At 44.6% G+C, this 14,861-nt stretch overlaps 1 protein-coding gene across 2 annotated transcripts; it reads right to left on the bottom strand.

The window, feature by feature from the left end:
- Positions 1–267: 267 nt before the first annotated feature.
- RDH12 (retinol dehydrogenase 12) lies at positions 268–12,312 on the bottom strand. 2 transcript variants are annotated; one of them, XM_008977798.5, is made up of 7 exons: positions 12,025–12,312; positions 10,137–10,255; positions 9,474–9,629; positions 8,573–8,677; positions 7,537–7,746; positions 5,358–5,547; positions 268–973 (listed from the first exon to the last, which is right to left on the bottom strand). In XM_008977798.5, the coding sequence occupies exons 1-7, from the start codon at positions 12,090–12,092 to the stop codon at positions 871–873; spliced, it is 951 nt and encodes a 316-aa protein (XP_008976046.1). In that variant the 5' UTR covers positions 12,093–12,312; the 3' UTR covers positions 268–870. The 2 variants fall into 2 exon arrangements, with proteins under 2 accessions (XP_008976046.1, XP_008976047.1); XM_008977799.4 differs by lacking the exon at positions 7,537–7,746 and having other exon boundaries at positions 12,025–12,273.
- Between the last annotated feature and the right edge of the window lie 2,549 nt (positions 12,313–14,861).

The following is a 14,861-nucleotide window of genomic DNA, read 5'->3' as shown; positions in this document are numbered from 1 at the left end:
TTTCCTTTTGGGTGCCAGATTCTCACTGAAACTGCTTTTTCTCTGTCTGCCTAACTCAGATGGATTCGTCCCAGCAGCTACACACTCTGAGGATCTTACATTCCAGCTGCTGTCTTTGCCCTGAGTTCTAGGCCTAGGCCTGCTCCCTTGCTATTCCCCAGTTCCCGTGGCTGGGTAGGGTGAAATGCTACTTACTAAACTAGCAGGCTGGTTTCCTGATTTGTTCCATTTCTCTCCCTTGCTGCCCTGAGAAAATAAATAAGACAATGAGATGAATGCAGTCTTTATTTTCTCTAAAAATTGAAAGGCAAACGGAACTCTTTACAAAAAGAAACCATCTGCATGATTGAAATGGGAAGGTCCAGGTGAGAGGAAGGAATCTAAATAGGCCAGGGTTAGCCAGGATCTTTGTGTGTTGGTCTAGACTCCAGGGTGGTGGCAAATATTTTTAAAAAGAAAGAGATCAACCAAGAGTTGGAGTGTATAGCCCCTAGAAATAGGCAGTGATGGTGCTCTTCTTGCCTCAGCTGAGCCTCTGGTGCTGATGAGGGAACTGACCCAATTTCTCAGGCTCTTCTGCCACCCCCATGCCCAGCCTGGGATCTGCCCAGTCCTGCTGCCCCCAGAGGGTTGCTGACTTTCCAGGTCTTAGAGAAGAACACTCTATAGGTGTCCACAACTCATGCCATAAGCCAGTCTCACAAGAGTGTGAGGTGTGCAAACATTCCCAGAAGGGTCAAGAGGATCAGAGCAGGCAGGATTCGCAGCACCAGCTGGCCAAGAGGACAATCCTTTAGGGTTGGCCTTCTCCTTGGTCCCTGTTCATTATGGCATGGATTGGGCCTGATAAAGCTGCAGGTCTTCCACCAGCTACTCCCACCGGATTCCTAGAAGCTCACAGCTGACATTCCATAGGCGCTCAGCTGTTTTGTTATTTCGGGCCCTTGGAGACACCCAGGTCCTCTTGCAGTCACTGGAGGGCAGAGAAAGACAGTAAATTCCAGGAATGAGAATTAGCAGTCTGGAAATCTTTATGGTCCCTTTCTCAGAATGTTTCTAAATGAATAAAATACAATATATGCCAGACTCAAAGAAACTAATTATACAAAATGCACTCCAAAAATATTTTAAAAACAAATTTGTGATATAGTAATACACAGGCTTATTTATTAATATATTCTATAACAAGATCTAGTACCAGGTCTAATAATCAAAGGATTTCAAAGTAGTGGCGAGCAGAAGTGACATTCTAGGATATCTGCAACAACTGCAATGTGATATAAAAATATTTATAATTCTATTGGTGACAAAGTCACAGGTATCACTACTACTACTACAGTTCAGTGCCTACATTCGTAATTGAAGAAAATGCCAAATCTCAGTCGGAGGTTAAATTAAAGATGAAGTTATTTTCCCATCCAAGTTCACAGGCCTCTTGAATTCTGTGGACAGACGCACTTGCATACCATGAACCCCGGACCAAGCCCTCCAGATTTGCTTTGGAATGAGCAGGGGCCCTGAGGACTAGAGGGATAGGGGGTGGGAGCAGAACACAGTTCTCATCATGTTTTTTTTGTTTGTTTTTTTTAATTTTATTATTATTATACTTTAAGTTTTAGGGTACATTTGCACAACGTGCAGGTTTGTTACATATGTATACATGTGCCATGTTGGTGTGCTGCACCCATGAACTCGTCATTTAGCATTAGGTATATCTCCTAATGCTATCCCTCCCCGCTCCCCCCATGTTTTTTGTTTTTAATGTTCCTTTTTTCTAATTATAAAAGTCCCGTAAAACATTCGGAACATGCAGTGCTGATAAAAGAAGAAAAGCCTATCATGCCTGGGCACGGTGGCTCACACCTGTAATCCCAGCACTTTGGGAGGCTGAGGTGGGTGGATCACCTGAGGTCAGGAGTTCAAGAGCAGCCTGGCCAACAAGGCGAAACCCTGCCTCTACTAAAAATACAAAAAACAATTAGCCGGGTGTGGTGGTGGGCACCCGTAATCCCAGCTACTTGGGAGGCTGATGCAGGAGAATGGCTTGAACCCAGGAGGCAGAGGTTGCAGTGAGTGGAGATCACGCCACTGCACTCCAGCCTGGGAGACAAGACCGAAACTCCGTCTCAAAAAAAAGAAAAGTCTATCATTTAGTTGCTTTCTGTACAGTCTTTTTTTTTTTTTTTTTTTTTGCTTTGTTTGGATATAAATAGAGATACAGTCTCTCTCTCTCTCTTTCTCTCTTACATAAAACCGGGATCATACTGTATCTAGTTTGAGGAGGATTTTTTTTTTTTTTTTGAGATATGGTCTCACTTCATCACCCAGGCTGGAGTGCAGTGGCACTATCGTGCAGCCTTGACCTCCCAGGCTGAAGCCATCCTCCCACCTTAGCCTCCCGAGTAGCTGGGACTATAGGCATGCACCACAATGCTGGGCTAATTTTTTGATTTTTAGTAGAGATGGGGGTCTCACTTTGTTGTCCAGGCTGGTATGGAATTCCCGAGCTCAAGCAATCCTCCTGCCTTGGCCTCCCAAAGTACTGGGACTACAGGCATGAGCCGCCACACCCAGCCTTAAATTTTTTTTTTTTTTTTTTTTTTTGAGACAGAGTCTCATTCTGTCGCCCAGGCTGGAGTGCAGTGGAGTGATCTCGGCTTACTGCAGCCTCTGCCTCCCAGGTTCAAGTGATTCTCCTGCCTCAGCCTCCTGAGTGGCTGGGATTACAGGCACCCACCAACATGATCAGCTAATTTTTTGTATTTTTAGTAGAGATGGGGTTACACCACGTTGGCCAGGCTGGTCTCAACTCCTGACCTCAAGTGATCCACCCACCTCAGCCTCCCAAAGTGCTGGGATTACATGCATGAGCCACTGCACCTGGCAAAATTTTTAAATAATAAAAAAACACCTAGAATAAAAAGATAAAAATCATCCTTCACACTCTGCTTGGCTCTCCCTAAAACTCCCTGGAAGTAACCACTACTGCCCAGTGGCTGGTTATCCCTCCAGACTGTTCTCTATGTATAAAAAATCATATAGTTTTGTATTCCAGTTTTTTCCTTACAACATTATATCACTAACATTTTTCTATTAATTACATATTATATTAAAATATGATATTTAATGACTGTATATTTTATTACATATTTAAGGCAGCAATGTTAAACACTCAGACTCTAGAGTAGCAACTGTCCAATAGAAATATGATGGGAAGACCAGGCGCAGTGGCTCACGCCTGCAATCCCAGCACTTTGGGAGGCTGAGGTGGGCGAATCACTTGAGGTCAGGAGTTCAAGACCAGCCTGGTCAACATGGCAAAACTCCATCTCTACTAGAAATACAAAAACTAGCTGGGCGTGGTGGCATGCACCTGTAATCCCAGCTACTCGGGAGGCTGAGGCAGGAGGATCCCTTGAACCCAGGAGGTGGAGGTTGCAGTGAGCCAAGATCATGCCATTGCACTCCAGCCTGGGCAACAGAGTGAGACTATGTCTCCAAAAAAAAAAAAAGAAAAAGAAAGAAATATGATAAGAAACACAATTGTGAGCCACATATGTCATTTTGAATTTTCTAGCAGCTACATTTAAAATGTAAAAAGAAATTGGTGAAATTTATTTAGTAACATTTAATTACACATTCATTTATTGAGTTAATAAATATGTACTTTATTTAACCCACAAATAGCAAAATCATTTTAGCATGCAATCAATATAAAAAATGAGATATCTTTTATCTCATTTAAAAATATAAAATGAGATAACTTACACTTCTTTTTTTATACTATAGGTTGAGCATCCCTTATCAGAAATGCTTGGGGCTGGGCGCGGTGGCTCACGCCTGTAATCCCAGCACTTTAGGAGGCCAAGGCAGGTGGATCAACTGACGTCAGGAGTTCAAGACCAGCCTGGCCAACATGGTGAAAGCCCATCTCGACTAAAAATATAAAAATTAGTCAGGTGTGGTGGCGGGCACCTGTAATCCCAGCTACTCAGGAGGCTGAGCCAGGAGAATCGCTTGAACCCAGGAGGCTGAAGTTGCAGTGAGCCAAGATCATGCCATTGCCCTCCAGCCTGAGTGACAAGAGTGAAAATCCATCTCAAAAAAAAATGCTTGGGATCAGAAGTATTTAGGATTTTACATTTATTTGAATTATGAAATATTTGCATTGTACTTACCAGCTGAGCATCTCAAACCCCAAAAATCTAAAACCCGAAATACTCTGAAATCCAAAACATTTTTAGCAGCAACATGCAACTCAAAGGAAATGCTTACTGAAATATTCCGGACTCCAAATTTTCAGATTTGTGATGCTCAACCTGTATGTCTTCAAAAATCTGGTATGCACTGTACACTTACAGTGCATCTCAATATGGACTAGCCATATTTCAAGTGCTCAATAGCAACATGTGGCTAGTGGCTACCATACTGAATGGCACAGCTCTAGAGCCAGATTGCCAGGGCGTAAATCCCAGATCTACCACTTATAAGCTATATGACTTTGAGCAAGTTTCTTAATTATCTTGCGCCTCAGTTTCATGTGAAAACTTGGGGTAATATTACCTGCCTCGCAGGGTTGTGATGATTATATGAATTAATACACATTACACACTCAGAACTGAGTACCAAACACATTATAAAAACTCAAGCAACATTAGCTATTATCACTTATCCATTCCCCTCTCATCAGACACTAAGACTATTTCCAGTGCTTCACGGAATAAATACTGCACTGATGAAAAGCCTTGAACAAAGCAGGACAACAGAGCAGACAGGGTTGGATTCTGTCATGGAATGGGAAAGAGATTTCACCCTGGGCTTCCCTTTACTCCCAGACTCTAGTTGCTCATTGAGTTCATGATAAGATTCAGCACTAAAATTTCTACTTCTGTATTTCAACAGATAGTGCCAATCTTGGCAGCATTGAGGGACAGAGTTCACACCGAAGAGAGAGGACGTTCGCCTAGCACTTTGTGCTAATTGGTATTTAAAAATTCATGAATCAAGTGAGCCAAAAGCTTAAAGAAGGAGAAAAACGATCCAGAAGGCCTGCTAACATTTTCTCCATGGCATAACCAACAGCGACAGTCTTCTTTAAAAGCTTTCAGAAAGCTGCAAAGTTTTCATGGAAAAGCGGCACACGAGTATAAAATAAAGCCAGAAAAGCAACTCTTCCCAACACATAAGTTTGTACTGTAAGTTTCCTTAACAAAGCAACGGCATTCTGTTTGCAGGCCCAACCCAAACCTGGATTGCATCATCAGGCACAAACTCAGCTTCTCAGGATGAACAGCCCAGCGAGTCCGGCACCTCCCATGCACACAGGTGGTGGAGAGAACCGCATTGCCTTCACACACCTGAAGTACTTGCCACTCAGGGGCTCCAGGCCCTCAGCCAGGGCGCAGTGCAGGCTGGTCTGCGCCCCCTCCCGTGCCGTCTTGACAAAGGGGGAGAAGAGCCGCCAGAGCAGGCAGAGCAGGGAGGAGTGCCGGACCAGCTCAGAGCGGACGACGCCTGGGTGCACTGCGTAGGTGGTGACCCCGGTGCCTGGGACAAAGAGGGCACAATTAGATCAGGGACACACTCTGAGCCCAGGAAAACAGCTTATCTCCTGCAGCAAAATACACAAGTGAGAAGGAGGGACTCAGGAAACATAACCCCAGGATTCAGCAGGTACCACTCCTGGCCAGGCGGAATTTGAACAGGAATGAATTGATCTTTCAGAAAGATCTATAGCCTTCTCAGCCTTCTATGTTCCAAAAGGAGTGCCTGGTTCGAGGTCCTTCTATTTCAATGTCGTTTTTATACTGTGGCTTTAGTACTACTAATAAACATGACAACATGTAGTGAGTAGTATCAATCATTGACAGTGGTATCTTTATCATTTCTAAAGGAGGAGTTTAGGGGTAGCGATCTGATTGGAAGGTGGTGGGTAGGACTTTATTTTGAGCTGCATTTGCCTGGCAAGCACATTTCATGAGGTATAGATTGAGGGATGGTGATGCAGATTGTGGGGGATTAACACCCCCCCCCCCAAGATATCCCTGGTGCCGTCACTATTTTTCAGTACCAATTATGTGCCAGGGCCATACAACATGCTTTAAATGTATTATTTCATTTAATTCTTAAAGAGGCTTGTAAAATAGAATATTATGATACCCATTTACAACAAAGAAAACTAAGTCACAGAAAGTTTAAGTAAATTGCCTAAGGTTATACCTGGCAGGGTGCAGGGCCAAGGTCTGAACTCTGATGTAAAGTTAAAAACATGGAATGGACTGTCTGCATTTGAATCCTGGCTCAGCTAGGAACTTCCTTGGGCAAATTTCTTAATCTGTCAGTGCCTGTCTTTTCATATTTAGAGTGGGGGAAAATAATAGCACCCACCTCACAGGAATGTTGCAAGTAATAAATGAGTTAAGATGCGTAGTACATGGCACACATAAACCTCCCAATTATTATTGTAATTGTTATTGTTTATTTTTATGATTACCATCTTCTTCTACTGTAGGCATTCTGGAAGTGAAGATCATTGTTCCCAAACTCTGGCTTATTCACTGTAACAAATGGACCCCTAGATCCGCAGATGTCAGAGCCAGCAGCTCACCCAGTGCTCCAGGAGAGCACAGAATCATTAAGGAATAAGAACCAGCCTGACCTGATTTTACAGCTGAGAAGATGAAGTCAGGGGAGGTTAAAGGGGCACATCCACATCCACATCCACATGGGGCTAGCATGTGGTAGAGCAAGAACTTGGACCCAGGGGTCTGAAATCCAGCCCTAACTCCCTGAGTCCAGGCAGTGGCAGCTCTGTAGCTCAGATCACCATGTGGACCTCAGCAAATGGCACCCAGAAGGAAGCACCCTAGGTTTAAAGCTGAGCACCCACATTCCGGTTCTGACGCCCTCACCTGCCATATACTCTTTAGCTGGCCATTTCCTTGGACCTCAGCTCTGCTCTATAAACTAGGAGTAATAATACCTGTTACCAAAGGCCTCTTCTGCCAGATCACCTGAGGTCAGGAGTTTGAGACCAACCTGGACAACATGGTGAAAGCTCGTCTCTTCTAAAAATACAAAATTAGCCAGGCGTGATATTGCGTGCTTGTAATCCCAACTACTCAAGAGGCTGATGCAGGAGAAACACTTGAACCCAGGAGGCAGAGGTCACAGTGAGCCAAGATCGCACTACTGCACTCCAGCCTGGGCGACAAGAGCGAAACTCAAGTCTCAAAAAAAAACAAAAAAAACAAAAAGCTTCTGTCTGTTGCAAAAAGCTACTGTGAAAATCAAATGAGATAAGAGATAAGATGTGACACAAATACAAGGTAACTTTTTGAGGTTCTTAACCCCAATTTGATTTTAAGCTCCCTGGGGGCAAGCACTCTGTTTTTATTCCATTCATAATTTCATTCTCCTTAGTCCACAGAGATATTACTGACACGTGCATGTTTGACAGCCTGACTTCCCAAGTTGCTGTGGACCTCTAATTTGGTCTGAGGACCATTTTTGCTATTCCTCTTTCTCCAGACTTACCCTGGAGCCTCTTGGCCAGCTCACGAGTAAAAAGCACATTGGCCAGCTTGCTGTGGCAATAGGCAAAACCCCTGCTGTAGCGCTTCTCGCTCTGGAGGTCATGGAAGGGAATCTTGCCAATGTGATGAGCCACCGAGGACACGTTAACCACCCGTGCAGGGGCAGACACCTTTAGCCGCTCCAGGAGCAGGTAGGTGAGGAGGAAGTGGCCTGTGAGGAGAGCCAGCAGGGAAGATTGAAAGTGGAATGACAGCCCAGGCTCAGCATGTGGGAGCCAAGAGGACTTCAGTGTTAGCTCACTATCTTCTAGGTGTGAACCAATTTTGATGCCATGAGTAACTCTAATGGTCAGTTTGGTCTGAGTTTGTGGATTCCTCAAAGCAAGAGCCAGAGCTAGACTACAAGTAAGGCAATCATACTTAATTATATTACTTTGTACCGCTGCCCTTGACCCACCTGCTGGCTTCCAACTCCCACTCTGGCCATGATCGCATAACTAGGGACCCAGGTACACTTGTGTATAGGCAGAAGGATAGAACAGTCAGGGAAGATAACATTTGCTTAGGATCAGAAAACATGCTCCATGCTCTCCTCCCTAAAGTCTTCGCCTTGAACGCTGAACCCCACCCTGCCTCGTACCTCAAGTTCTCAAGGATTGCCTACCTCCGTGGACCAACCCATGGCTTGGTTGGCCATCATGTAGATGTGACCCCTCCAGCCAAGCCCAGATGCCTGCATACCCCCAGGTCTGGCCCTGCCTGGCAAGCCTTGTACTGCCACTGCCCCATCCAAGAATGACATTCTTCTCCCTGGTATTTCCTGAAATTTGGGGCTTCTTAATGGTATGGGTAGGAAGATCTCACTTTTTTAGACTGATCAGGAGAGGTACAGTGAACAACAAGCCAATGGGTCTAGTCTATTGGAATTCCTAGGCTCTATGAAGGCCCCTGGACATTCTCCACATTTACACAGTGTCATCTTCCTAAAGAAAAGATAGTGGGTGTACCTCATTTTTTAGTCACCCAAAGATACTTACCCAGGTGGTTGACTCCCAGGTGGGTTTCAAAGCCATCAGCTGTCTTGGAATATGGACACATCATTACTCCCGCATTGTTGATCAGAATATGGAGCTGCTTTTCCTCTATAGGGCACAACCAAAGAGATCCTATGGTTAGCAAGGAGTCCCCTAGCTGCCTGTAACAGACCTGCATAATTGCCCTTTCCCTTTGCTCATTAGTTGTCTTTGTTGGGGTAAGATTCTGATAGGAGTCACTTGCTCTGCCCCTTCCTTTTAAAACAAGGTATTGCCTCAGCACTCAATAAGTATCCTTCATTTGGACCTATCTCAGTGACATCCAATAAGCATTGTCACTGGGTTTCTAATGAGTAATTTTAGTTACTCATATCTTCCTGGACATTGTTCATTCATTTATTCAGCAAATGTGTACTAACTACCGACTCTGGGCCAGGTGCACTCTGCTGGGCACTAGGAATCCAGTGGTAACACAAGCCAGACATGGTCCCAGGATGTCCCTCATGGATTTCATAGTCCGTGGTAGAAGCTGGTCATTTTCCAAGATCCAGAAGAACTTGCCAGCAGCACAACTTCATCTCATGCCTATGGCCACACAAGGTTGATTCTCAGGATGAAAGAAGAGAGTGGCATTGTTGCCACACCTTGATGCCAAGGTGCAAGCCCAGACAGGGAGCTGACACCTCCGACATTCCCATTGCTGAGGCGAAAAGATGATAAGGATCCTGCCCAGTCTATCTACCCACCATCCTCTTGCCAATTCCCTGTCCTGCTGGTTCATGTGGCAGAACCTGTCTAGTGGGGTGGATGATGGTTCTGATGTAAGGGCCATAGATGGTCCAGGGTGGAGCAGCCACTCCCATACCCAGTTTCCTGCTTTTCTACCTACCCATCAGGACCTCACCTGCCAGAAAGCCCTCAGCAAAGGCTCGGATAGATTTGGTGTCGGATAGGTCCAATTTCCGCACCAGCACCTGGGAGTTCTTTGTATCCACTCGGATTTCACTGGCAGCAGACTCCCCCTTCAGTACATCTCTGCAGGCAATATAGACTCGGGCTCCTGGGTCCAAGACAAAAAAAGAGCAGTATGTTCATATCCTAGGCTATAAAGGAGGTATAGTAAGTGAGCTTGGGACTGGGGGACAGAGCATTCATTCTCCCAGCCATCCTTCAACGGTAGAGTGAACATATTGCCACTTCGGGCTTTTCACAGTAGTACTGTTCAGTCTTCTTGCTGTCAGTTTAATCCCAGGCTGGGAACCTGGTTCCCAGGTTTTACATTCTGATATTTAATGTCACTTAGTATCTCCTTTTAGAATAACTGACTTGGCTATACACAGACATCGTTTTCCTTATTTTATTTAATAGAGAGGGAATAGGAAAGAAGCAGTTTATTGAAGGCCACAGTGTAAGTTGGTGTCACAGTTGGACTTGAATCCCAGGTTCCTTGAATTTCTAGTCAGAGCCCCCAAGCCTAGGAGGAAACACAAAGCAATATGGACAGAGGCCCCAGTGGGAAGAAGGGTGGGAGGCATGGCCCTTTGGAGACTAAAGGGGAAACACTTACCTCGGCTAGCGAGCTCTCTGGCCGTCTCCTTGCCAATGCCCGTGTTGGCGCCAGTGATCACCACTACCTTGCCAGGAAGCTGCACATTTGTTCTACACACTCCACCAGCAAAGAACTTCCTATTGGCAAGGGAAACAAGAGCATCACGTACCATCCTTCACGAGCTCACACTAAGATACGTTAAAAAAAAAAAAAAAAAAAAAAAACTCTATCCAGCCTCAAAGAAGGGTATCTTTAAGTTGCAGTCAGGAGACTCATAAAAGCTAACCTTCATAGGACAACATTTTTCCATGGGGCAAGGTAGTCACCTGTTTATCGGTGCAGGTGGGAAGATCACTTGCCCAGAAGCCACAGATAATCATATTAGCAAACAGAGTAAATGCTGGAGTCAGGGCCAATGGAGACTTTCCTTGTTAGATAATAAATACATCTAGCTCTTATCTCTAGAGGTTCCAGAGAAAAGCTTTCCCCTCTAACCTACATTCAAAACATATGCATGATAAACATTAGCGGAGTCAATATTCAGTAACCATCATCATGAGTAACTGATGAACAGCACTCTGTGGGGGGTGGCACACACAGGTACTGCTCTTAGCACTCTGGGGGATGGCATACACAGGTACTGATCTTAGGCTGCCTCTCCAGTTTTAGGGAGTGGGTTATTTCCGAGGCTTTCAGCCATTGTATTAGAGATTTCATTCTGGCTGATGGCAAACAGAGAGAAAACCTCCTTTGTTCAGACCTCCGTGCAGAGAGCACTCTTTTACATGAAGTTGACTTCACAGGTCCTAAAACAGAATACGGAGGGGCAGAACTAACATTTCCTGCACATCATCTGACTGCCAATTACTAGTCTAGGCACTTTCCATATGTAATTTATTTTAATCCTCTCAACTTCTCCAGTATTATTTCCACATTACAGTAGAGAAAACTGAGGCTCAGGGAGGTTCATGTCACATAGTGGTGGCAGAAGTGGGACTTGAACCCAGATCTCTATGGAGAACCTAGAATAACACTGTCCTTGGTAGGTCCATTTAACCTCCTTTATCATAAGAAATTTTTTAGGCTGAGCCCGGTGGCTCATGCCTGTAATCCCAACATCTTGGGAGGCCAATGTGGGATGGTCGCTTAAGCCCAGGAGTTTGAGACCAGCCTGGGCAACATAGTGAGACCCCCATCTCCACAAAAAATTTAAAAAGTAGCTGGGTGTAGTGGCACCTGCCTATATTCCCAACTACTTGGGAGGCTGAGGCAGGAGGGTTGCTTGAGCCCAAGAGTTCAAGGCTGCAGTGACCTATGACCACACCAATGCACTCCACCCTGGGGTGACAGAGCAAAAATTAAAAAAGAGAAATTTAAAAATTCTCCACTCGGAACACACATTTATTTGACACCTCTAGAAATCCCACAGCAAAAAAGCCATCCCAAAACATTAATTGAGGGTAGTCTCAAAGGCAGAAGAGTTTGTTTCTTTCCCAAACTACCTGGTACTTAACAGCATGACAAGCCAGCAGGGCCACCTTGAATAGGGACAGAGTCTCCGAGTTCTTCAGAGACACCCAAAGGAATAAAATGAAAAAGCAAGGACTCCCACCTAAGGTGTTTGTTGAGCTACTTGACAGAGTCATCCATGCAGCCTTCCGCTGGCAGTAGAACTCTCCCCAGAGCTCAGGTGGGGCCAGAACTCAGCCCCACCTCTGCCCGGCCGCAGATGCTTCCTTCTGGTTTTCCACCATGGTATCCACAACACCCCCTTCCTTCCTGCTTTTCCTGCCCTGACTTTCTCCTCCGTCAGCCTCCTTCCCTTTCTCTTCTTTCAGCAGCTGAGAACCGGCTTCCAGTGCAGGTCTTTGTAAACGATTGTTTGAGTTGCTGAATTAAGACAAACCTGATGGATGGAGCTACCATATACAGGAACGAGAAGAAGGAGGTGAGCAGTCCCAAGGTGACCAGCATCGTTCCAACTTCTGTAGCTGCTGTTGCTTTTGCTGCTGCTCCAGCTTCAACCCCAGCTCTGGCTCAGGTTCCTGGTCTGGCTCCAGCTCTTGGCTGCTTCTGCTGCTTCTCTGCTCCTCTCCGTCCTGGGTGCTGAGCAGCAGCCTGACTCCGAGCAGAGCCCAGAATCCTATTTAAATCCGAGAGCTGTCAGAGCACAGCCTGCTGGGAGATGTAGTCCTGGTGGGGAGGGGATGGAGTCAAGGTTTGAAGCTTACTTAGGTTTACTGGCAAAGAGAATGTGGGGAAACTAAAGCAAGTACCCCCTAAACCCCCCATCCTCAATTGTTTCTCTTCTCTAGGAAATGTGTTCTCCCAACCACTGCCACCTCTACTGCAAGATGGAATATATAGAGTATTTCTAACTTTAGCCACAAACCCCATGATGCTTAAAATATGAGTGGATTAAAATAGGATGGGAAGGAAACTCCCAGAAGAATGGAGAGAGACGTCAGAAGAGCAGTTAACCTTAGGGAGGAGGGGGCAGTGACTGGGAGGGAGATGACTGGAACTCCTGGAGGGCTGAGAGTGCTCTGCTCTTTCATCTGGGTGCTAGTACACGGGTGTGCTCACTTTATGAAAATCTGCTGAGTCATATGCTTTCGACTTGTGCACTTTTCTGCATTTTATATTTTACTTCAATGAAGTTAACACACGCACATGCATATTACAAGGAAAGGTATGGTGTTTAAGTGCATGGACTCTAGCACTGAATCTATTTAAAAGCTCCACGGCCCTGGGCAAGTTACTAAACCTCTCTGTTAACTCAGTTTTCTCACTTGTACAATGGGCATGATTATATATATAATATATGGTTTTATATATAATGTGTTATACATATATATATATAATCCCCACTTGTTCTAAGTGTTCAATTATTACATTGGTGGAAAACGAAACTGGCATATGCTAAACAGTATATAAGAGTCAGCTGTTATGGTTAGCTGTTCTGATTCCTATCTCCCTTGCTATCTCACTTGCTTTACTCAAGGCCATGGTGTAGAAAAGGGAGAGATGATGAACGTGGGTGATGTTTCAGTTGAATGCTATTGAAGATGAGGAGAAATACAAGAAAATGCTGGTAAAGAGCCCAAGGTAGGGGGATCGCTTGAGGCCAGAAGTTCAAGACTCAGCTTAGGCAACTAGTGAGACCCTGTCTCTACAAAAAATTATCTGGGCGTGGTGGTGCGTGCCTGTAATCCTAGCTACTCGGGAGGCTGAGTAGGGAGGATCACTTGAGCTCAGAGGTCAAGGTTGAAGTGAGCTAGGATCGTGCCTCTGGATGTGTGTGAGATGGGAGAAGGGTAAGTGGGATTCATTGCCCTTCCTCGCTCTGTGTTCCTCTCTTGGACAGAAGAATAGACAAGGAGCTGGGACAGGACCCCAGGAATAATTTCCCAGTTCTGTCCCTTCCTGTGAAGCCAGAGGAGGCTCCAGGAACACCCATGCATGAAAGACTTCTGTGGCAGGCAGGTGTTCATGTCCTCATTCGTCAATTCATCCTCAACACACACTTACTGAGTGTTTCTCTGCACCAGGAATTGTGCAACATACTAGGAAGACACAGTTTCTGCCCCTGGGGAAACCCATGGACCTGACCAACAGAACAAGGAGTGATCAGATCATTCCCAGCAGACACTTCTTGACTCAAATCTAAGATCCTTGCATTTATGAAGATGGTACTCACCTTAGCTTGAGCTTGTCCAGGAAGCAGAGAGTCCTTAAGAACAGCATACAGTCCTCTGGAGAGAAGATATTAGAAGGACCATAAGGCATCTAGAATTATGAAAATACACAAACATTTTGCTAAAATAAAATGTTAAATATTATAATCCAAAGACCACCATCATATCATTGATAAGTTGTACCAAAATGCTAAACCATACTACTAAGTACAGGTAGGTGAATAGGCAGACAAATCAATAGAACAGAATGGAAAGGCAAGAAATAGACCCAAATACACATGGAGATTTAGATATGATGAAAATGCCATTTCAAATCGGTGGAAGGGACAGATGAATTAATTAACAAAGTATTGTGGCACCTAGGTATCCAGCTGGGAAAAAGCAAACTTGATCCTTCCAAAATTCAAATAGCTCAAAGACGTAAGTATGAGAAATGAAACCACTGAAGTATTAAGAAGAACCACTGGACACATTTTTAGAGTGGTAAGACCTTTCTAGTAAGACAGGAAACTGAAAACTAAAACTTAAAAAATGAGCATGACAAAAACCATCATACACAAGGCAAGATAAATGAGAAACTGGGGGAAAATATTCATAACAGGCTTTGAAGACAAGAGACTAATTGATTTAGTAGATAAAGAACTCTTACAAATCAGTAAGAAAAGGAATAACAACCCAATTGAAATAGCAGTTTACAAAAAAGGAAATACAAGTGGCTCTTCACCCTCACTCATATGAGAGATGCAAATTAAAATTACACTGGGAGCCACTTTTCACTTATCAGATTGCCAAAGGTCAAAAAGATTGTAGTATGATCCACTGGCAAGCATGTGAAGAAATAATGCTGATGCATTGCTCGTGGGAGAGTCCATTGTTAAAGCCTCCATAGAGAGAAGCGTTGTAATGTCTAGTAAAGCTGTGCATGCACTCATTCACCTAAACATTCGACTTCCATGTATTTATAAGGTTACCATTATAGCATTGTATATTATAGCAGAAGTTTGGAAACCTCCTAAATGTCCATCAATAGTAAAGCCACATAATA

This window comes from Pan paniscus, chromosome 15 (assembly GCF_029289425.2).
Source record: "Pan paniscus chromosome 15, NHGRI_mPanPan1-v2.0_pri, whole genome shotgun sequence".
Classification (NCBI taxonomy): Eukaryota; Metazoa; Chordata; class Mammalia; order Primates; family Hominidae; genus Pan; species Pan paniscus.
This window is presented reverse-complemented; position numbering and strand designations above follow the sequence as displayed.

Bases quoted from the DNA above. Each gene is read 5' to 3' on its own strand.
- RDH12 (XM_008977798.5), bottom strand. From the start codon at position 12,092: ATGCTGGTCACCTTGGGACTGCTCACCTCCTTCTTCTCGTTCCTGTAT. The intron at 10,256-12,024 runs GTTTGTCTTAAT...CCTTGCCAATAG, and splicing joins ATGGTAGCTCCATCCATCAG to GAAGTTCTTTGCTGGTGGAG. The intron at 8,678-9,473 runs GTGAGGTCCTGA...TGTGCCCTATAG, and splicing joins TGCTGAGGGCTTTCTGGCAG to AGGAAAAGCAGCTCCATATT.